This window comes from Pongo abelii, chromosome 8 (genome assembly GCF_028885655.2).
Source record: "Pongo abelii isolate AG06213 chromosome 8, NHGRI_mPonAbe1-v2.0_pri, whole genome shotgun sequence".
Taxonomy (NCBI): Eukaryota; Metazoa; Chordata; class Mammalia; order Primates; family Hominidae; genus Pongo; species Pongo abelii.
The window spans coordinates 101,107,059-101,130,408 of NC_071993.2; the positions used below are offsets into that span (position 1 = coordinate 101,107,059).

Below are 23,350 nucleotides of genomic sequence, written 5' to 3' on the forward strand. Positions count from 1 at the left end.
GGATCACTTGAGGTCAGGAATTTAAGACCAGCCTGGCCAACATGGTGAAACCCCATCTCCACTAAAAATACAAAGATTAGCCAGGCATGGTGGTGCACACCCGTAATCCCAGCTACTTGGGAGGCTGAGGCACGAGAATCACTCGAGCCTGGGAGGCGGAGGTTGCAGTGAGCCGAGATCATGCCACCACACTCCAGCCTGGGCGACAGAGGGAGACTCTGTCTCAAAAAAAAAAAAAAAAAAAAAAAAAGTAACTATAATGATGGCTCATCTTTATTGAGTTCTCATAATGTACCCATGTTATGATTTATGCTTCAACCATAAAACAAAATTAAGATTGCTACTATTACTATTTCCATTGTGTAGATCGGAAAACAGTCTCCAAGGGATTAAGTATCTTACCCAATAATTCATAGCCAACAAGTATTAAAGGCAGACCTCAGACTCAGGTCTGTCTGGTTCCAGAGCTTTGTCTCAGCTGCCCTGTTTGATTGCACAGGGTCAGCAGCCAACAAAGAAAACAAGCCCTTTAAGCACACTGTCAGAAGTTTATTTAAAGAAGAATTCCCAGGAACTTAGACCACATGAGAACCTAGCCCTACAAACCTTCCATGAGAAGATGACCGAGTATTTCCAATGTGAGAAAAAGAGATTATCTTAGTAAATACTAAACTAGGTTATTTGCCCTCAGTCCTGTGTTGCAAGATTACAAAGGGCTAAGTTCATGGAATGACAAACCTAAAATTTTTAATTCACTACGAGCTCTCATTCCAGCAGTGGGAAAAAATAGTTATGCTGTCTGGGGATTATGAATAAGTTGTGCCGTTGCCCGGAGTGAACATAAACAATCCATTCTGAACATAAGAGAATTCTTAGATCTTCCAAAAAGAATTATGCAATACTCTAGAGTAAATTTCACTTATAAATTGCATAGCAAACCTATCTGAACACCATGAAAGTCGATTTGTTTTAAGTTTTTACCTCACTCCTCAGTTTGCCTTCACTTTTTCTTTAGATTCTGACAACTGAACAAGACATCAAACCTGTAGCCACAGACTATTTTTTGATGGAAGAAAAATATTTTATATCTAAAGAAAAGAATGAATGTAGGAAACAACCATTCCAGAGAGCCATTGGTCCAGAAGAGGATATCATGCAAATTTTAAGCAGCTGGTTTCCAGAAGAGGGATACGTGGGCAGGATTGTCTTAAAAACCCAGCAGAAAGTAAGTGTGTCTGGGTGCAGCCTACACAGTAACAACTCATTATGTGATTAGCCATTTACCACTCACAACCTCCCTGAAATTCAGAATTTCTTGTAATTGCAACTTGGTTTATATTCTTCTTCAGTAAATGTGGATGAACAGTTTTATTCTTCTGCACATAATCAGAATATTATCTCTAAGGTACAGAAATTCAATCTAAAAAACATCCCTTAGGCCGGGCGCAGTGGCTCACGCCTGTAATCCCAGCATTTTGGGAGGCCGAGGTGGGTAGATCACTTGAGGTCAGGAGTTCGAGACCAGCCTGGCCAACATGGCGAAACCCCATCTCTAGTAAAAATACAAAAATCAGCCAGGTGTGGTGGCAGGCGCCTGTAATCCCAGCTACTCATGAGGGAGGCTGAGTCAGGAGAATTACTTGAACCCGAGAGGCAGAGGTTGCAGAGAGCTGAGATCGTGCCATTGCGCTGTGGCCTGGGCAACAGAACAAGACTCTGTCTCAAAAAAAAAAAAAAAAAAAAAAAAAGAAATATGTTTTCTCATGCAAATAAACTATTCCATTTTAAAAATAAATAAAAACATCCCTTATAAGATAAAGGAAGCAAAGATTCCTTATGCATGTCATCAGCTATGGGTCCAGTATTTTATTTGTATGTGTGAAAAGACATTGTTGTGAGGGTCACATTACTGTATAATGCAAAACCTGCAGGTATTTTCTATTCTGGAGATGATTGACTTCCAGTTTTAGCTAATAGAAGTTTTAGCTAATAGAAGCTTCCATGCTTACAAGTAAAACAATATTTCTTTGAAAATATTCCAGAACTTCATACAAAGTAAGAATAATCTCTTGGCCTGAGTCAGAATTAGTAACAATTTATATTACGTGTGCTAAGATTCCCATGATCATTCCCGAGAAGGAAAGGAGGCAACAACTGCCATGTTGACTCCAAACTGATTGGCTCCTGTTTGACTTAATTGATGAAGCACTTTTTTTTTTTTCCTGAATTAACTGAGAAAACCCTACTAACTTAAAAATGACATATAAGGTCATTTCTCTAGCACAGGCAATCATGCCTCATGACATGTTGATAAGCAGTTGAGTCTATTCAACAATTTGATTACATAAATATTGAGCACCTAATATGTACCAAGCCCTGTTCTGGGCACATGATCTGCTCCTTTGGGGCATGTAATAGTGCTTGCCTGATAGAAGGTCCCTCAGGCCCATGCTTGCTAGGGCACAGTGAAGATAATAGCCAATTTTAACCATTTTGTGTTTTCACTTTCTAGTCACAGTGAGTGAATGTGACCTAAAGCCTCTACAGAGCTCTAGCATCACCTCTAGAGCCCAGAGCCACTGCCTTCTTTCCCTGACCTTGCCTGAGACAATGAAAGGACATTTAATTTAAGCAAAAAAATGTAATTGTCTCCCCAGCCTTCTCTCCCTATTAAGACACACTAATTGCTAAGACAGAGACCAGGCAACCCTAATAATAATCACTTTATGATAAAATATCAGAGGGCTTAGCTGTACTTTTGAAGCCATCTTTAATGTCTAAATTTTTTTCCTGTTCCTAAATTGTCTTGCCTTATTAGCTACATGTAAAAAGTATGTATCCTCTAAGCGATGTCAGTGAATCAGTAAATTTTTAAACCTCATACTTGCATATGATTTACAGCGTTGAAAGCCCTCAAACACTATGCTGAATGATATAACGGAAACCATTTTACACTTAAGGAAATAGATTCAGAGAGGTGAAATCATGACAGGGTTAGAAGTAGAAAGAACTCAAGTCTATGGCTTCCAGGTCAGTGTTCTTTCCACCATCCTGTGCTACCCAAGCTGAAATTGTGTCCATTCTTGTGGATCACCCACACTCAGCACCTTGGGAGGAGCAGGAGGCAGTGGGTAGGCTAGAGGAAAGATGGGCTGGCTGCTGAGTGTCACAGGAAGCTTCATTTTATGCTCAGAGGAGCTGGGGAGGGGTGAGGGACACCCAAGTGCAATTTAAATGTATACCACAACAAGCTGGGCGCGGTGGCTCACACCTGTAATCCCAGCACTTTGGGAAGCCAAGGCAGGCTCAGGAGTTCGAGACCAGCCTGGCCAACATAGCAAAACCCCATCTCTACTAAAAATACAAAAATTAGCAGGGCGTGGTAGCGGGCACCTTTAGTCCCAGCTACTCAGGAAGCTGAGGCAGGAGAATCACTTGAACCCAGGAGGCAGAGGTTGCAGTGAGCCGAGATTACACCACTGTGTTCCAGCCTGGGTGACAGAGCAAGACTTCATCTTTAAAAAAAAAAAAAAAAAAAAAAAAGTATATGACAACAGGTAGTAGGGACCTCAGGAATAGGCTTCCAAAAGGCTGGTAAAAGAAGGCATTTTGAAGAAAAAGGGGCATAAGTCAGAAGGGAAGGCTAACAAGCTTTTTCTGATGAGTAAAATATAGCAAGTTCTGCTGTATATGCCTTTGTTAGGAAATTTTTGAAATGACTGAAATATATCTCAAAAGATAAATAAATTTAGTGTATCTAGGTTTACCTGGTGCATAGTGGTACCCAAATAATATTTGCTGATTGAATAAATGAATCAGTAATTACTGAATGTAAGAGGGCATAGAGGAGATAGATTTGGGCTATAAGTATTTCCATTTATTTTATCCCATGGAACTAATAAGACATATAAGCAGTTTGCCCATATATGAAAATTCTTCAATTGCTATCTGTGACCTCTGATCTCTCCTGCCTGCCTTTTATAATTTTCTTGTCTCCTGGGCTTTCAAGCTGTCGGGTACCGCATCTTCCTGTGATCAATGTGTCCTCTTCTGTTACTGGATTTGAAACTGGGCAAACCAGGATTGTCACAATGAATAGACCACCTAACTTCTGCAAACCTCACTGCCCTAATTTGTAAAATCTATATACAAACTACCCTACTTGACTCAAAGAAATGATCATGAGACTCATGTCAAACATGAGTGTACAACAATGTGTACAACAATGCTTAGTAAAAAGGGATATAAGTGAGGGCTATTGTTATTTTGTTCATAACCTGTGGCTTCGAACTATTGTGGCTAGAAATACCTTAAAATAAGCTCTGAGGGAGGCTCAAAGGTCAAAGGTGCTCTTTTTTTTTTTTGAGACGGAGTCTCGCTCTAGCGCCCAGGCTGGAGTGCAGTGGTGCGATCTTGGCTCACTGCAAACTCTGCCTCCCAGGTTCACGCCATTCTCCTGCCTCAGCCTCCTAAAGGTGCTCTCTTAAAAGTAAAGCTTAATGCATCGTTGTTGGGACATTTTATGTGGCAACTTTTTGGTTTTCTGTTTTCTTGCCTCCTGGTTTGGGGGACAAAGATTATAAATTATGTCATGTGAATTACCTCTCAATCTTACTCTCTGACTGGTTAAATATATTATGATCAATGCAATGACATATTATTAAGCAAGTTGTAAAACAGTATACATAGGATACAATCTCATTTTATGTAAAAAGAGACAATAGCTCATCTCTTCCCCCTCTTCCATTATATAATGGAGTATTCATTCATTGGAAAAAAATCAAATGGACTTTTTCACTCATTGAAAAAAGTTAAAATAGATTATATATCCTTATTTATTTAACAAGAAATCATGTAATTATAGAGCCAGGATTGCAAAGTTAATTAAATGATTGGGGCAAGCTTCAGAAGCCAGTCCTTTCTGGCCCTGGTTGCAGTTTTGGCGCCACCTGGTGGCAGTTATCTATTCTGACTTTAATCAATGGGTACAATTCTAGTTGGAACTTCCAAGATAGTGACAGCAACTCATGGATTCTTCTGATTAGTTAGCACCCATTTCAGTAGCCGGGTCTGAAGAGATGAGGCTAGAATTCTGGGGATAAGGGGGTTTTCCTACCAAGACTTCACTTGCTGAGATGAGGTTGACTACTGTTTACTTACTTTGCCTCTCCCTCCCCTTTTATTAAGTCTCCCTCTTGCAAAAGTGAAGTTATCCTCATTTGAAAATGCGGACAAAGAACAGCAGCAGCTGCTTGACAATCACATTATATCTAAATTCACATAATTCAAGGTGTTGCTTTACATAGTCACATACACAAAAATACATTTGACATCCACAGCAAATGTTTAAAAGGATGTATTAGCTAATGACAGTGGGGTATTTTGTGGAGAATAAGGTGGGAGAAGGAAAAAAGATGAGAATGGGAAAAGTTTGGTTTTTCTTATTGATATGCTTCTGTACTGTTTGAAAATTTTTAATAAGATACATATATCTGTAGATACATAATCCACCCAAAAGCCAATTAATCTTATTCTCATAATTACTGTGAATTTTGTCAAAATTTGTTTCAATGTGGCTTACCTCCAGCCATTCATTCAGCCTTGTCACTGCAGTTTTGTTCACCCAATCTGTCAATTTCATGGTTTACATTTCAGACGTCTAGCATTTCTTAAATGCTCAACGTCTGTGGAAATGGGTGAGATTTCTTTTAAATGCAATTTACTGTGTTCTTATTTGGCTTTTGCTAATTGGCAAAATGGTGTATTGTCTTTCTACAAATTTATCTACAGTCAACTTGGACTCTCAAAATCCACAGCTAGGCGGGGCACAGTGGCTCACACCTGTAATCCCGGCACTTTGGGAGGCCGACGCAGGTGGATCACAAGGTCAGGAGTTCAAGACCAGCCTGGCCAGCATGGCGAAACCCTGTCTCTATTAAAAATATAAAAATTAGGCATGGTGGCACACACCTGTAATCCCAGCTACTCAGGAGGCTGAGGCAGGAGAATTGCTTGAACCCAGGAGGTGGAGGCTGCAGTGAGCCAAGATCATGCCACTGCACTCCAGCCTGGGCGACAGAGCAAGACTCCATCTCAGAAAAAAAAAAAAAAAAAAAAATCCACAGCTAATAGGAGCAGATAAATTGGCTTGTTATGGACCTGTCAACATCATCAGAAGCACAGTAGTTTCTTCCTCTCAGGAGACAGGTATATCCTTTTAGAACAGTTTATGAAATAATAACATAGTATATGAGATATTAAGCTAAGAAGTTTCTACATCACCAAGATACAAGCTCAGATTTTTGCTAGATTTGTCTTTCTTTATTCTGCATAAACCTATTATTTACTCATATTTTTTTCTTTTTAAACATAGAACCTAGAAGAGAAAAACATTGTTCAAGATGACAAAGAGGTGATCTTGAGCTCAGAGGAGGAGAGTTTCTTTGTCCAAGTGCATGATGTTTCTCCAGAGCAACCTCGAACAGTCATCAAAGCACCCCGCGTCAGCACTGCACAGGATGTCATTCAGCAGGTAAAAGCCTCTCCCTTCCTCACCTCAGTCCTTTCCTCAGCATAAATTATTGGAACAAATGTCTGTGCACTGATGGCTCATTTTATGAGTAAAGTTCCTGAACAACAGGGACCTCAAAGGGGAGTGTGTGCCTCTTAAGGCTGGGAAATTGCCTCACATGCTGGCTCATGCCTGTAATCCCAGTTTTAGGAGACTGAGGCAGGAGGAGCACTTGAGCACAGGAGTTGGAGGCTGCAGTGAGCTATGACTGGCCACTGCACTGCAGCCCGGATGACAGAGTGAGGCCCTGTCTCTAATTGAAAAAAACAACCGACCCAGTGGCTCACACCTGTAATCCCAGCAGTTTGGGAGGCTGAGGCGGGCAGATCACTTGAGCTCATGAGTTTGAGACAAGCATGGCCGACATGGCAAAACCCTGTCTTTACAAAAAGTACAAAAATTGCTGGGCACGGTGGCTCACGCCTGTAATCCCAACACTTTGTGGGGCCAAGGCGGGTGGATCGCCTGAGGTCAGGAGTTCGAGACCAGCCTGGCCAACATGGTGAAACCCCATCTCTACTAAAAATACAAAAATTAGCTGGGCATGGTGGCAGGCACCTGTAATCCCAGCTACTTGGGAGGCTGAGGCAGGAGAATCGCTTGAACCCGGGAGGCAGAGGTTGCAGTGAGCCGAGATCGTGCCATTGTGCTTCAGCCTGGGCAACAAGAGTGAGACTTCGTCTAAAAAAAAAAGTACAAAAATTAGCCAGGCATGGTAGTGTGCACCTGTAGTCCCTGCTACTCAGGAGGCTGAGGTAGGAGGATCACTTGAGCCTGGGAGGCAGAGGTTGCAATGAGCCAAAATCGCGCCACTTTACTCCAGCCTGGGCAACAGAGCCAGACCCTGTCTCAAACAAAAACAAATTTAAAAACTTTAAAATCTTGGAAATATTAATTTATTCCTTCAACAGACACTTAGTATCTACAGTGAGTCTGGATCTCTATAAAGCATTGATAATAATGGATTTAGGAAGTGACTCTGCGGTGACAATGTCATGGTCCCAGAAATACCTAAGCCAGTACCTACTGACCATCTCTCAAGGATCCTACAGAGGACAAGTAGGAGGCCTACTCTGATCCTCTCCCCTCCTCTAAATCATGCTTCTCTGAGAGTTTACACGGTTTCAGAGAAGTTTGCTTCCTTCATAGCCTTGTTAGGGTAAGCCATTCATCAAACACCTATTTGAGAAGACATACAACACAATGATTAAGAGCACAGACCCTAGATCGAGCTGTGTTAGATTCAAATCCCAGCTCTACTTCTTACTGAGACCTGGAGTAAGAGCTCAAATCTGTGCCTTAGTTATAGTAGTGCGCTGGTAAATCAGCTTTGTAAAAGAAAAAGAAAAGCCCTTATTTATTTCTTTTGTGTAAATGCCCCTACCATATCTGATTTCACCAGACTATTCCCGTTGGCTCCAGCAAAACACTACATGGTAAGTCACCACATAGATCACCACGTAGACAATATGGAGATAGTATGATCGTACTTTCCTTGAAGGTTAAGTATAGGTAAGATGTTTAATACAATGCCTAGCAAATGGTAAACATTACTTAAGGGTTACTTGCTGTTCTTACTGTATGATAACTTGGTTAATATTAGCCATCTTATTCAACTGACTTTGAATTCCAAAGGGCCCAGACTTACATTTCTTTAACTTATCTTTGTCTCCCCTAAAAGTACAGCACAGTATCTGGGACATAGTTGGCCCTCACTAAACATTTAATGAATTAACAAATGCATCAATGAAAGACATTCTTATATTAAATGAAAAGAGAGATCAGTTGACTTCTAAAATTCTTTCAACATCCAAGACTCTGTGATAGAGATAGCCCAGTGGGACAAAGAGGCTCCTGAAGAGCAAGATTCTGTTCCTCACTGGCTGACTTTCATGTCTATGAGCTTTGGTACATGCAGAAAATCTGGTTCAGACCTTTATTGTTACTATTATAGCTGTGTATATCCTGGAATCTACTTAACCTGTCTTAAGTATAAGCCTCCTCGTCTGAAATTCGGGATAATAACACCTAATTCATAGACCGTTGCAAAGCTAAATGAGGTAACGTGGGAAATTACATTACAAGCTACAACTATACAACTGCAAAATGAGTTGGATGAGATGATCTGGAAGATCCCCTTCATCTCTAGTCTGGGCCATTTTTCCACCTTAAAGTTTCATATAGAATGAATGCAAATGTTGGAGATTCTGTGTCTTTATTCAGTTGATCATAACTTACCTTTCAGACCTTATGCAAAGCCAAATATTCCTACAGCATCCTGAGCAACCCCAATCCAAGCGACTATGTGCTTTTGGAAGAGTTGGTGAAAGACACTACCAACAAGAAGACTACCACACCAAAGTCCTCTCAGCGGGTCCTTCTGGATCAGGAGTGTGTGTTTCAAGCCCAAAGCAAGTGGAAAGGTGCAGGAAAATTCATCCTTAAGCTAAAGGAGCAGGTGCAGGTAAAGTTTAAAGTTATTTTGCTCTGTTCATAAGTTATCTGATACCCATAATTACACTGTAGCCAGATCTGGAAGCTGGTGAAATTTAGGAGAAAGTTCCTGAGTCAAGGAATGGAGTTAGGAGAAAATTGTTTGGCTTTGTTTTCACTGTATGAAAAAACATGTGGCCGAGCTTGCGGTTAAGCAGTCCTAGAGGGGAGTTCCTCAGCCCTACTCTCTCCAAAGCTCTGGAGAGAAAAGGAAAGCACTCTTCTGAAATAGTGTCATGTGACGGAGGAAACTGAGTTTAACCTAACACCAATGGAAGGTTCTTTGTTCCCACAGGCATCTCGAGAAGATAAAAAGAAAGGCATTTCTTTTGCAAGTGAACTCAAGAAGCTCACCAAGTCAACTAAACAGCCCCGAGGACTTACATCACCTTCTCAGCTCTTGACCTCAGAAAGTATCCAAACCAAGGAGGAGAAACCTGTGGGTGGCTTGTCCTCCAGTGACACAATGGATTACCGACAGTGACTAAGGGCAGCATGTTTAACCCAGGTATAGTAAGTCATTGCACCATCCTGGAACAGGGCTTAACTTAAATTACTTTGTAAGGAAGGCATAGTTAGTACAATGTCTTTTATCTTTTCCAACAGGAAGATGTCCCTTGAAGGCAGGTAGGAATGGGAACTTAAAACAGGAAAAGGGCTCTGAAGATATGTGTAACATGATATGCTATTGAACACTGTTTAAGAAAAAGGGAAAGAGGCCAGGCGCGGTGGCGCATGCCTATAATCCCAGCACTTTGGGAGGCCGAGGCAGGCAGGTCACCTGAGGTCAGTTCAAGATCAGCCTGACCAACATGGAGAAACCCCGTCTCTACTAAAACTACAAAATTAGCTGGGCGTGGTGGTGCATGCCTATAATCCCAGCTACTTGGGAGGCTGAGGCAGGAGAATCGCTTGAACTCAGAAGGCGGAGGTTGCAGTGAGCCGAGATCACACCATTGCACACCAGCCTGGGCAACGGGAGTGAAACTCCGTCTCAAAAAAAAAAAAAAAAGGAAAGAAAAAATATATATATATATATCTATATATGCAACTTGAGTTTTTGTAATTTTAGACCCCTTATTTTGTAGATAAATAAGCAAAGGTCCCAAGAAGTCAATCAACTTGCCCAAAGTACTCTGACAGCCTTATTTCATCAGACAACTGTCTTCAGTATTAATAACTGACAGGAACATTCTTCAAGGGCTCTATGGATCATTCAGCTTTTATTCTTTTGGATTTCTAGTTTTATTGCTGTTCTAATTTAGGTTTGATGTAGCTTCAACAACCTCATCTCCTTCTGCCTCAATTAAAAAAATAAAAATCTGGCATCCAGGATGTGGTTAAAAAGAAAGCAAAATAACATAACAGCCTCAATCTTGAAAATGCAGTAAATTTACTGCTTGATATTCACACAAATTTCATTCTATCTTAAAGCAAATTATTTACATGAGACCTGAATAAAAGCAAGTGAGGGAACCAGTAGTAAGTTTCTCCTTTTCGCTTAGTTTCCTAATGAACCTAAGGGTTCATTAAAGCCCACTTTTCACATGTTCCATGGTAGTTCACAGATTTAAAATTCCCAAGATGAACAGCACAGTGAAGGCACTGCTGTTTATGTGACAGAGCTTCACCATCTGCCTTTATGACAATGAGGAACTTCTGATATAAAACTGCCAAACTGCAGAAACTCACAATTAAAGAACTCAGTGATGCCTCTTGACAGAGCCAAATTTGACTTAAAACAGCCCAAAAGAAGGCCCAATACATTGATACCATGTTTCCACATTTAAAGAGCAACTCCTAAAATAACTGATGTCCTATATTACACTCGGCAGTGGTCAAAATTTTAAATATTGTTTTCCATATCCAGAAGTTAGTATCAAATCATAGGTGTGATGTTATACACACCTCTATAACTTCTGTAATGAGGTGAAATTACACTAAAGCTGGTAAATTGGTCATATATTACTCTACATATAAAGAGCCCTCTATGTGCTACAAGATTACTTCTTAAGTACAGAAGAATACAACTCCATTAGAAATTTGACTTAAAAATAATATGCCTACTATAATGAACATTGCTAATTGCTTATATTTTAGGAGACTGGGGGAGGGTGATAGTGATTTAGATGATTGCCTTTAGATTTTATTGTCCTGTAGCAAGTAGGTATTTATTTTTTCTTATCGATGGATTCACATGACTTTTTTTTTTCTTTTTCTAAGCAAGCAGATATTATTTTTTCTGATCGATGGATTCACACGACTTTTTTTTTTTCTTTTTCTAAGCAAGCAGATATTTAGAATCATTCCGTTAACTTCACAGCTTTGCTTAAAGCTGGGGAGGCTTGGCCAGGCACAGTGACTCACGCCTGTAATCCCAGCACTTTGGGAGGCCGAGGCGGGCAGATCACGAGGTCAAGAGATGGGACCACCCTGGCCAACATGGTGAAACCCCGTCTCTACTAAAAATACAACAATTAGCTGGGTGTGGTGGTGCACGCCAGTAGTCCCAGCTACTCAGGAGGCTGAGGCAGAAGAATCGCTTGAACCTGGGAGACGGAGGTTGCAGTGAGCCGAGACTGCGCCACTGCACTCCAGCCTAGCGACACAGCGAGACTCCGTCTCAAAACAAAACAAAAGCTAGGGAGGCTTCTCTTATAGTCATTGGTGCATCTACGTGAATTGACATCCCATGTTATGACCTCCTTTACAATGGTCTGTTCGAGAAAGAGCACTTGTAAAAGAAAAGAAGAGCTCATAAGAAAACAAGTTTAGGGTTTAGGACCAGGCGCAGTGGCTCATGCCTGTAATCCCAGCACTGTGGGAGGCCGAGGTGTGTGGATCACTTGAGGTCAGGAGTTCGAGACCAGCCTGGCCAACATGATGAAACACCATCTCTACCAAAAAATATAAAAATTCCTGTAGTCCCAGCTACTCAGGAGGTTGAGGCAGGAGAATTGCTTGAACTTTGGAGGCAGAGGTCCAGCCAGACGAGAGGGAGAGAGAGAGTGAAAAGAAAGAATTGTTTAGTAGTTTTTCCACTTTCTAGGTAACATATTTCATATTTGTTCTAAAATGATCCCTTTTAAAGTTTTCAATAATCTACAAATTTTTAAAGAACATATTCATCTCATTATCTGAAGTAGTAGTTAGCTGAAGGAATTCCACCTTTTCTTAAAGTTGAACAGTTTATTTGAATGTGATCTTTTTAAAAAAAAGAAAACTTTCTAAAGAATGTGAAATATTTCCAAGGCAGAAATAACCTAATGTTCTACTTCCTAGAAACATCATGTTCTAACATTGTGAGTACAGAGGAAACAGTCTCTTACCCAAACCTAGCCACTAGAGCTGTGGCTGGAAAACTCTGAACCCTTGCTATACTGTAAGTGTTTCTGTTTCTTCATTTTCAATATACTGATAAGCCTCTGTATACAACATTACAGGTGAAGATCTTTCAGCAAGAAGTTAAAGAGTGAACATGGTGGAAAAAAATATAATTTACTTTTCATCATACTTAAACTGGAAATTGATGATTTCTGAACTGAAGCCTTCACACATGTGAGATCCATGCTGAGGAGAAGCAAAATGGCACAGGGCTAGTTGCCACCAACCAATTTACCGATGAATGAAGGAATGAAGCCCAGGGGACTGCCATTTTATAAATGTCAGCAGTTGGAAAAATCGTCACGAATTGACTTAGAGCAAGGGTCAGCAAGTTTGTCTGTAAAGGGCCAAAAAGTAAATATTTTAGGGCTGGGGGGCCATAAAATATGTTGCAACCACCCAATTCTGCCGTTGTAGTGCAAAAGCAGCCATAGACAACACATACATGAATGAACGTGGCTGTATTCCAATAAAACTTTATTTATGGACACTGAAATTGGAATTTCATATATTTTTCACATGTCACAAATACTCTTGACTTTTTTTCAACCATTTAAAAACATAAAAACTATTCTTAGTTCAGGGGCCATACAAAAACAGGTGGCAGGCTAGATTTGGCCCAAGGACCTTAATTTGCCAAGACAACTAAGAGAACTGGGAACAAGGAGCACAAAGATCTGAAAACAGGAAAGGAAGTTTAGCCATACATTTTATGGCCGAGAATTAGAAGCTTTGGGGCATTTCAAGTGTAAATATGTCGTATCACAACATAAGAGTCATTAAAATTCAATTTAGTTCCTGTATTGTGTACCACAGTGCACTCCTCTTTAGGATTTTTTACATATAGAAATAATACTGGTTTTTTTTTTTAAGGTTATTGCTTATTTAGTTAATAGGGTTGCTTTAAAAAAGGTTATTGCTTAATCATAGATTACTCATTTTTGGTTTTCAAAATGAATTTAGAATGATGTATAATTTAATATCTACTGAACTGCAATGTCTTAACAAGAAACCTAGCAATTTTTTAAAGCAAAAGTAGATTGAGTTGGTGTTTAAGGTAAATTTATTTTGCAAGGTTTGTACTGACACTGTACTTATATATTTATTATACATCACTCTCTTGATACTGCCATGGATTAGAAGCATTAGTTCTCAGTACTTGAAGACAAACTTCTAAAAAGAAAATATATGCTCTGAACATCTGAAATGGGCTAGACTTTCAAGTAAAATCGCTTCATTTCTGATTAACTGAAGAGCTGTTGAGCCAAGTCATACTTGCCATTTAATGTAAATTATTTTTAAACTTTGCTGTATAAAACCATTAAGTGTAAGGATTCTTCATATTCTTAGTATGAAGCAAATTATGAATTTTAAAAATGAAATACGTATTCCTCTAAAGTAAAACCCAAACTTTTATCTTTCCATTGGTATCTCTGAATTTTAAGACACTTTTCTTCAAATTACAAAACACTAAAACTCTTAAACTTCACTTTGAGAAATTTTTTTAACCAATTATAAAAATGAAACCATCCCCATGTGTTTCTTGCATATTCTAAAAACAGAAGTGTTAAAAATACATCACACAGGCTGGGCAGAGTGGCTCACGCCTGTAACTCCAGCACTTTGGGAGGCCAAGACAGGCGGATCAGGACAGAGAACGAGGCCATCCTGGCCAACATGGCGAAACCCAATCTCTACTAAAAGTACAAAAATTAGCTGGGCGTGGTGGCATGTGCCTGTAATCCCAGCTACTCGGGAGGCTGAAGGCAGGAGAATCACTTGAACCTGGGAGGTGGAGGTTGCAGTGAGCCAAGATCGCACCCCACTACACTCCAGCCTGGTGACAGAGCGAGACTCCGTCTCAAAAAAAAAAAAAAAAAAAATACACCACACAGCTTTCATGTCATTGAAAGTTCTTACTGGGTCAAAGCCTTAAGGCTAGAACTACCATTTTCTTGTCAACAGAATTCAGGCTATTCCAGTTTGATGTAATCTATACAGTAGTACAGGTTTAAGTCAAATAATCATTCTAACAAATGCACAATGCTGCTCCATTTAAAAAATATTCCGGAAACACTTTATCAAGCCTCTATAAGTGAACATGCCAAACAGTTTGCCCCACCATGTGTTGAAAACTGAGTTTCTGGTCTAAGTGGCTAGAGGCCAAATGAAAACTGTACAGAGTAACAAGATGAAGACTGGTCTCTCTAGGTTTATCATTTGATTCTGATGCTTTCTAAGCACTGCCCCACTCCTCCTCCATGACCTTTAACAGGTGTATATTTTACAACATAAATCTGAGACTGAAGTTGAGACCAGGTTTAACCAATGAGAGAATCCAGCCTACTGCCTAGGTTGCATCCCAACTTAGTTGTTTATCACATTTTGAGGTGAAAGGACATACTTCATTGTATTTGAGTCTTTAGGATTACAGAAAGAACACATTGTTTTAAAATGTAAAGAGTTGGCTGGGCACAGTGGCTCATGCCTGTAATCCCAACACTGGGAGGCTGAGGTGGGTGGATCAACTGAGGTCTGAAGTTCGAGGCCAACATGGTGAAATCCATCTCTACTAAAAATACAAAAATTAGCTGGGCATGGTGGTGGGCACCTGTAAATCCCAGCTATTGGGGAGGCTGAGGCAGGAGAGAATTGCCTGAACTCAAGACGTGGAGGTTGCAGTGAGTGGAGACTGTGCCACTGCACTCCAGCCTGGGTGCAAGAGTGAGACTCCATCTCAAAAAAAAAAAAAAAAAAAAAATTCAAAGAGTCTAGTCTACTATTATACACAAATGGCCAGCACAACCTGATGTTGGCTGAAAATATTTAAGTTTTATTTAAAGCTTTATCTGAATTAAACAGCTATATTATGCCAAGTGAAAGAAATTATCCTAAATAGCCACTATGACTATACCCATTACCATTTCACACTTTTTAGGCTACCAGAAATCTGGGTAGCAAACTCCTCGTTAAAGTTGATGTGGACAAGAATCTAAATATGCAAGTTGGGGTCATTACAAAATTTTAAGAAGCATCACTGAAAGTGGAGAAAGGAGCATGAATTCTGTCACTCTGTTCAGTGATACCAAATCTGTAAGAATGATCCTATCTGGGTAGAAAGTGCCCTTTGAGGGGTAAAGCTTCTTTTCATCTCATCATTAGCAAGTAAAAGTTATTTACAAATTCTCCAGTTGGGAGTCAATATGAAGTCTAGACTCAACAAAAGTTGAGTTACAAGTGACTTGTTTTTAATCAAACTTGCTTTCATAAAGGCCTCCCATCTCAATGGCTCTGGAGACTCTGGAAGCTCATTAATGAAAGTGGGCCCTCTATGATATGTACCAATTTACCTTTTGCTAACTACATCTTCCCCTTCCTTTCTTCTCTCCTCTTCCAATATCTCTATAGATTTCTGTCCTCTGCCCAGAGACCCACAGGCCTTGCTTAATTCTGGAAAGTTATCAGGGCTTGCTTACTGGCCCGATAAAATTGAATTAACTCTAAAACACAAAACTCCACATCTATGCTCCCATGCCAGTAAAGAAGAGTAGGATTTTCCTGGCTGGTGTCTTTGATCTTATATTGGCAGCCTACAGGGAAAGTGCTCTCACAGTGAAAGTCTCTGACCCCTTTTCAGTTGCTTATATATCAGCAGTGAGGCCAGAAAAGATATACCTGGGACCCCAAAAAAGTTAGAGAGAAAAGGGAGATTGTTTCTTACACAGAGTCTAGACTTGGGTCAATATTCCCCATGATCCATTGTTAATAATTTATGTGTTCTCTGCCATCCCTATGTAGCAGCTTCTTAAAAGCAATCCTTGGCTGATGGCTATGGATTCTGACATAGGAATACCTGAAATGAGTCCCTTTGAAACACATACTGGGTCTCTATGATTACCAAGCTATTCTTTTTTTTTTTTTTTTTTTTTTTTTGAGGCAGAGTCTCACTCTGTTGCCCAGGCTGGAGTACAGTGGTACGATCTCGACTCACCACAACCTCCACCTCCCCGGTTCAAGTGATTCTCTTGCCTCAGCCTCCCAAGTAGCTGGGACTACAGGCGTGCGCTACCATGTCTGGCTAATTTTTTTTATTTTCAGTAGAGATGGGGTTTCACTATGTTGGTAAGGCTGGTCTCGAACTCCTGACCTCGTGATCTACCCGCCTCAGCCTCCCAAAGTGCTGGGATTATAGACGTGAGCCACTATACCTGGCCTACCTATTCTTATACATCTCTTAGATTCAAAACATACTATGCACAAGCTTGTCACCAAACAGATGACATAGGTCTCTAAACTTTTGACACAAGTAATTCTAACACTGAATTGGATACTGTCACATTTTTCAAAAGCGTTATGTGGATGATTTGACTCAGCATGGAAGACTGAGGTTATGTCTTACACCCATTATTTCCCACCCCACTCTTAAGTGCCACCATAGCGCTAAGCACACAGTAGGTGCTCATTATTTGTCTAGTTAAAAAAAAAAATTAAGGCTGTAGCTTAATAAAGCCTCAGGATATGTGTGTGCCTGTGTGTGTGTGTGTGTGTATGTGTGTAATCACTAATAACTACATTTAGTTCTAAAAATAAAATTAATCAATATAAGCTTATGTAAGTTAATGCACAAATATATTTCCTCAAATTCACATAGGATACTCAAATATAGATGTATAATTTTGTAGTCCCACTGTGATTCTCCATATGTATAACAAGAAAATTAAAGGCATAATACAGCTGTGAAATAGCTGATGAGTTTCTATTTTAAGCTGATTTTTCACCAGAAGTATAGTTTCTGCTGCCAAAGTAAAGTATAAATGTATTTGTATATGTTTGGAAAATAAATAATTTGTGACATGTATTGGTCACTTGTGCTCTGATGGGAATTAGACCCTTTGGTTAGCCACACAAATATCACATTCCTGGACTTTGTTTTATATCTAAAAGGTGGACTAAATGCAAATATTCATATGCTGAATCATACCTTTCTCATTAAATAATCAAGCCTTAAAAAATGTGACCTCAGAACCACTTTTAAAAATCATATATAATATGCTAAAAGACTGACATACACTGTTAAGCTCATATCCTCTCACTCTGCTGGAATGGTAAAGGAATTTTCTACTTTCGTTTACTTCATGCGAAAAAAGAGCTCTAAGCTCCAGAGTAAAATAACTGGCTGCTATGACTTTCAAACAGTAAGAGATCTCTTTAGTTGGACTGCTGTGCTTTTTTCAAAAAATTATCATATCACAAGAATAGGAAGCAGAAAAAAACAGCTGTTTTATTCAACTATTCACAATAGAGAATATTTATAACCTAGTCACTGAAACATGCATTTCTTAGGCCACTCCTAGAATATGGGAACAGCTGTTACATAAAATACTGTTTCATAATTATATTAATAAGAAAAAGCATTTTACCTGTTCCAAGAGGGTAAAAAAGCTCCTCATTGAGTATCCTTTGTCCCTAGAACAGAATGGTAGAGTCTTGGGCCTGGTTCTTCTACCCTGGAGCAATTCTTCCCCAGTCACCCTCCAGGGAATGTCAGAAAACGTGAAGAACTTCAGAGACTAGAATCATATTCAAACTTTCCTTGAAAGTAGCTATAATAAACACTAATACCTTTTTTAAAAGGCCAAATTAGGTAACTTCTTTCAGTGGATCATCCAGCAAAAGCCAATGAACCTGAATACAAGCTATTTTTTTCTTTTCTCAAAAATCTTCATAAAAATATATTAACTCCAATTTAGAATGCTTCTCATTTCCATCCACAGTATTGAAATAAAAATATTTAGAGTATTTAGTTATAAAAAGTAACTAAATGGTAAAATGTCTTCTCATGGTCTTGATTTTTCTGTGCTCTATGCCCTAATTTTAATATAGCAACTGCACTTCAGTAAGATCCAGTCCAAAGATTTTTTTAAAAAACTATAATGTACGTGAAGCTTTTAAAAGGCAGCATCATCAAGAAAGTAATTTCCAAATACTGGGGAGAAAAAAGGCTTTTGATCTCCTTGATGGAATGACATATTCAGAATAGGGGCAGAACCCTGTGCCATGCAAAGAGTCATTCTTCCTCCTCTTCCCAGACATTCTTAGAAAGCTTTCCTTGTATAAAAAGAAAAGGTCCTAAGTTAACAACTCATCTTTATGTACATCTGCACACACAAATATACAAGAAAGTCCACTGACTTCATTCCTCTACTAGTGTAGTGATGTTTTCAAATATTTCGTGAAATCCAGAGGCGATTCAGTAGCAACTTCACTGGAGTATCTTTTGATTAGGTGATTTAAATCTTCATTCAAAAATGAATCCCCTTGTAAAACTTTACCCTGGGAAAATATTGAAAGTATGAGTTAGAAGTTACTTATGCTATAAGCTAAAGCCAACCTGTGAACCAAGTTGAAAATGGCAACAGCTGACACCAACACATGCAACACAATGACAGATGCTTGGTAAGGTCTTGGACATATCCTATATTGAATGAAACAGTTTCATGATTATCTCTATAGAATTTCAACCTCAGATATCCATCCTATGATGAACTCCTAAACATTAAAAAAAAAAAAAACTACCTATAAAATAATTAAGCAAACTGGAGTTAGAGTTATTGAGATACATTGGTTTCTATTTCTTCTTTTAAAAAAATGAAAAATATCCCATACCTTTATTTTGGGGTTTGAAGATTCAACAGGAGGATTGAATGTCATTTCTGCCGTGCTATATGCCTCAAAAAGTTCAGCAGCAGATCTAAATCACAAACACAAAAAATGTAAAGATACCACCACATCTGTGTAACTCAAAAATAATTAGATTATACTCAGAGAATGATTCATTCTTAACCCATATATTAAAGATTTGAAACTAACCAACCAATCCAGTCACTTAACAAATTCTAAATTGCCATGTAATGTCAACATTATCCAACTAAATCTGCCTCAGAGAGGTTTGGTATACATTTAGCGATACAGGCATAGACTCGAGAGAGAAAGCTAAGCTGAAGAACTCCAGTTCAGTGTGATCAAATCCCAACCCACTGATAATGCAACTAAGTCTATCTTAGTCATGGGAGCCAGAGGACTGAAGCATGGAGTCATTCTCCACAGACTTAGAACACAGCTCAACTCTTCAGCTACTGGCCTGGATGAAAAACAAGGAAAGGCCATTCAGGACAGAATACATGTCTATACCCATGGCGTGTAAATGAATCCTTAATGATTTGGAATTAGTTCACACTCTCCAAAACAGATAGGCAAGGGCCTACGAGGGTAGCAATTAGGCTCACATCCCAATACCCACTCTCCAGAAGCCCACTATGAGTCTTTCTTAAGCCTTTGGGATAAGCCCATTCCTCATCCTTCTCCACAAAGGAAACATCTTTCCTTAGCAAAACTGCTAAGGAAAACATGCCATAAAATAATCATTGTCAAGAGTGACAAAGAATTGTTTTCTCCTTTTTTCCTCTTTTAAAAAACAAGGCTGGTGGGGTGAAGACTGGGGACAGGTGAGAAATGTGAGGGAAGAAGAAGTAAATGGCCATTTTATTTAATAAGACCAAAAGTTATCTCCATCCTACTCAGAAGGAAAGGGCTCATGGAAAACTGCAGAGCTCTTGCCTCATGTAAAGGAGGCAGCAACTGACTGACTACTGTCATGTAAAATACAAGCCAATGTCACCAAACCTCCCAGTATTTCAAGAAAAGCGGGAAATGTGAATTTCGGATGAATTCTTTCAATATTTAAAAGACAGCAACTAATTCAATTTTTTTCAAACTCTTGAGGCCAGAAAAATCGGCCTGGCCCACAGGTCACCAATCTGTGATCTCTGAATTACAGAAACCAATGGGCTTGCAAAAGGAAAAAACCTACAGCAAAATATTAATTCTGGGTAATGAGTACATTGTAAGGTGCTATTGTTTGAATGTGTCCCCTCCAAAATTCAGATACGGAAACTTAAGTCAATGTGATGGTATTAAGAGGTGAAAGCTTTAAAAGGTGATTAAGCCATGAATGGGATTAACCCATTTATGCCTACTAGTGTTCCATTATCAGAACGCTAAGCTTGTAGGAGTTATTTATATCCTACTGCTCAAGGTCATCGCCAAGGTCTGATTTTTCACCAAAAAAAAAAAAATTTGCAACCTCTGGCATAAATGGGTTAAAGTCTTTATAGAAGAGATTTCATGAAGTGAAGCTGTGGCACTGCTCCCCTTCTGTCCTGTCTGCCATGTGAGGGCGTGAAGTTCCTCCCCTCCAGAAGACGCAGCAACAAGATGCCATCTCAGAAGCAGAGAGGCGCCCTCATCAGTCAACCAAACCTACCAGCACCTTGATCTTCAACTTCCCAGCCTCCAGAATTCTGAGAAAATAAATTTCTGTTCTTTTTTTTCAGACGGATTCGCTCGTCACCCAGGCTGGAGTGCAATGGTGAGATCTCGACTCACTGCAACCTCCGCCTCCCGGGTTCAAGCGATTCTCCTGCCTCAGCTTCCCAAGTAGCTGAGACTACAGGAACCCACCACCACGCCTGGCTAATTTTTGTATTTTTAGTAGAGATGGGGCTTCACCATGCTGGCCAGGCTAGTCCTGAACTCCTGACCTCAGGTGATCCACCTGCCTCAGCCTCCCAAAGTGCTGGGATTACAGGCGTGGGCCACTGAACCTGGCCCTCTATTGTTTATAAATTACCCAGTCTTAGGCATTTTTTATGGCACCATAAATGAACTGAGGGATTTTTTTATACCATTTTCTCTCTTTCTCTGTATAACTTAAGTATTTCCTGTCTGTATGTAAAAAAAGGTAATTACTGGCTGGGCGCAGTGGCTCACACCTGTAATCCCAGCACTTTAGGAGGCCAAGGTGGGTGGATTACCTGAGGTCAGGAGTTCGAGACCAGCCTGGCCAGCATGATGAAACGCCATCTCTACAAAAATTACAAAAATTAGCTGGGCATGGTGGTGGGTGCCTGTAATCCCAGCTACTCGGGAAGCTGAGGCAGGAGAATCGCTTGAACCTGGGAGGTGGAGGTTGCAGTGAGCCGAGACTGCGTCACTGCACTCCAGCCTGGACAACAGACTGAGACTCCATCTCAAAAAAAAAAAAAAAAGTAATTACTATTTTTCACCTTTCTTGTACTTGTGAAAATTTTGTAAGTAAACAGTTCAGGGAAAAGAAAACTCTTTTAGGAGGACCTTTTCCCCATCTGGGTGTGAGGCAGATGCTGGAAGTACCCATCCAAGCTGCTTATAGGTCAGAAGGTACTCTGCAAGGGCCAAAAAAAGAAAAAGCTGCCCTTCTGGATGGCAGTGTTCCAAAGCACCTCTTTTCTTCCCTCTCCTCATTTTTTTTTTCTCCTCATCTTGCCCTAACAGGACCATTCAAAAAAAAAAAAGAGAGAGAGCAAGCGAGAAAGCGAGGAAGCTTAATTTGGTTGACTTGTGTTTTATCTTCACATGAAGCACCTATAGCCATAGATTATTCATTGTTGAACCTGAGTGATGGGGGAGCATATGGGCATTCACTATGCCATTCTACTATCCTGTATGTGTGAAACTTTTCATGATTAAAAAAATGTTTTTCAAGCTGAATGACAGAAGAAGAAAAAAAATGTTTTAAGTGATTAACAAAATCATAGCATGTTTTCTTTCAGAACAATTCAGGAATATGAAGCAAGACCAATCCAGATACCCAACTGGCACTTTAGATTTTGTAGTATGTTACTTTATAAAACATTCTTCTCATAGTAAGTGGCTATCAGCTGAATTTTGTAGTTTTAGAATAAGGCAATGCTAAATATTACCTTCGACTCAACTCTGGTTTGAGTGCTCCAGAGCCTTCAGAAGGGGCTCCAGCGATCAGGTGGACTGCAAATCTCTGCACTATGGGATGATAATGCCTCTGAAAGGAAAACAGGACAATCACATTCTGCACAGGTCAGTCCTTTACAAAAAACACTAGCCACAGCAAAGATTTTCTTAAATAAAATTACATCAAATTTTTTTTAATCACCTATGTAAAGTATATGTAATTCATTAGAAGCACATACCCACAGAAAGAATATTATCTTTGCTCATAGGATTAAAACACAAATCAAGTTACCAGTGAAGTAGTTTAGTCTTGCTTTTACAATATAAATAGAAAAATCAAAAAGCAATTCCTCTTTCAGAGTGAAAAAAGTTAATTTACAACAGGTTACCTGCCACTTCTATTTTCTACAAGTCTCACTCTAATGCTGTCCATACTGAAGGATCACTGCATAGGTGAAACCATCTTGAAACAGGGCTTACTAAAGTCTCCTTCGATAGGACTCAACAGAAATGTACCTGATAACAAATCCTCTGAAGAGTGTTAGGGAAAGATTTCAATAAAGGGAAAGGTTTCAGTAAATCTTCCACAACTGCACCCTACAGAACTGACACTGTTTTCTGCTTCCTTAGAAAATGTACCTCAACAGCTTAAAGAATAGTAAGAGCAAAGTAAAATGTAGCATACTAACACAGGAATTCTAAAAAAGGCAGCCCCAGAACAAAATATAATTAAGTACTCTGGCAATAACAACTATTTGAAGAAAAACTGGAAAACAATTATTCACACACATCCCCAAAAAGAAAAAAACCAGGGCCACTCTTACCCGCAGAGCATGCAGTTCCCACAGAGCAGTGTTCTGAGCATTGCAGTACTCAGGCTCATCCAGTTCAGGAAGAAAAACTCCACTTCCCTGAGATTCACTGTCAAGCAGTAGATCTGTTTTGGGGAAAGTCTGCAAAAATGTCACATAAAAAAAATTGGTTAAATTAACATTGTTAATGTAAGAGGTGTTACTGGTTTGTAGTTGTATTTGCATTTAAATTTATGGTTGTATAAGAGCTTTAACATAAAGTCTTTACACCTAGTTTTAATAA

The 23,350-nt window shown here is 39.5% G+C and overlaps 2 protein-coding genes across 22 annotated transcripts in view; one reads left to right on the forward strand and one right to left on the reverse strand.

Annotated features, from left to right (window-relative positions):
* Nucleotides 1–12,944, forward strand: part of PLCE1 (phospholipase C epsilon 1) — a 444,022-nt gene extending 431,078 nt beyond the window's left edge. For all 17 annotated transcript variants that reach the window (XM_063727669.1, XM_054522660.2, XM_054522668.2 and 14 more), the window contains 5 exons: nucleotides 1,016–1,225; nucleotides 6,374–6,532; nucleotides 8,817–9,035; nucleotides 9,360–9,572; nucleotides 12,508–12,944. In XM_063727669.1, coding sequence (XP_063583739.1) covers nucleotides 1,016–1,225; nucleotides 6,374–6,532; nucleotides 8,817–9,035; nucleotides 9,360–9,548 — 777 coding nt within the window. In that variant the 3' untranslated portion in view covers nucleotides 9,549–9,572; nucleotides 12,508–12,944. The remainder of the gene's footprint in view (nucleotides 1–1,015; nucleotides 1,226–6,373; nucleotides 6,533–8,816; nucleotides 9,036–9,359; nucleotides 9,573–12,507) is intronic.
* The window catches only part of NOC3L (NOC3 like DNA replication regulator), a 41,116-nt gene continuing 24,065 nt past the window's right edge, over nucleotides 6,300–23,350 (reverse strand). The window contains exons 18-23 of one of the 5 annotated variants that reach the window (XR_010141379.1): nucleotides 23,080–23,208; nucleotides 22,249–22,346; nucleotides 19,115–19,199; nucleotides 18,641–18,781; nucleotides 17,869–18,556; nucleotides 6,300–7,252 (exon numbers count right to left, since the gene is read on the reverse strand). Coding sequence is in view for 2 of the 5 variants with exons in the window: in XM_063727203.1 (XP_063583273.1) it covers nucleotides 18,653–18,781; nucleotides 19,115–19,199; nucleotides 22,249–22,346; nucleotides 23,080–23,208 (441 nt within the window). In the remaining 3 variants the exon portion in view is untranslated. 5 annotated transcript variants of the gene reach the window in all.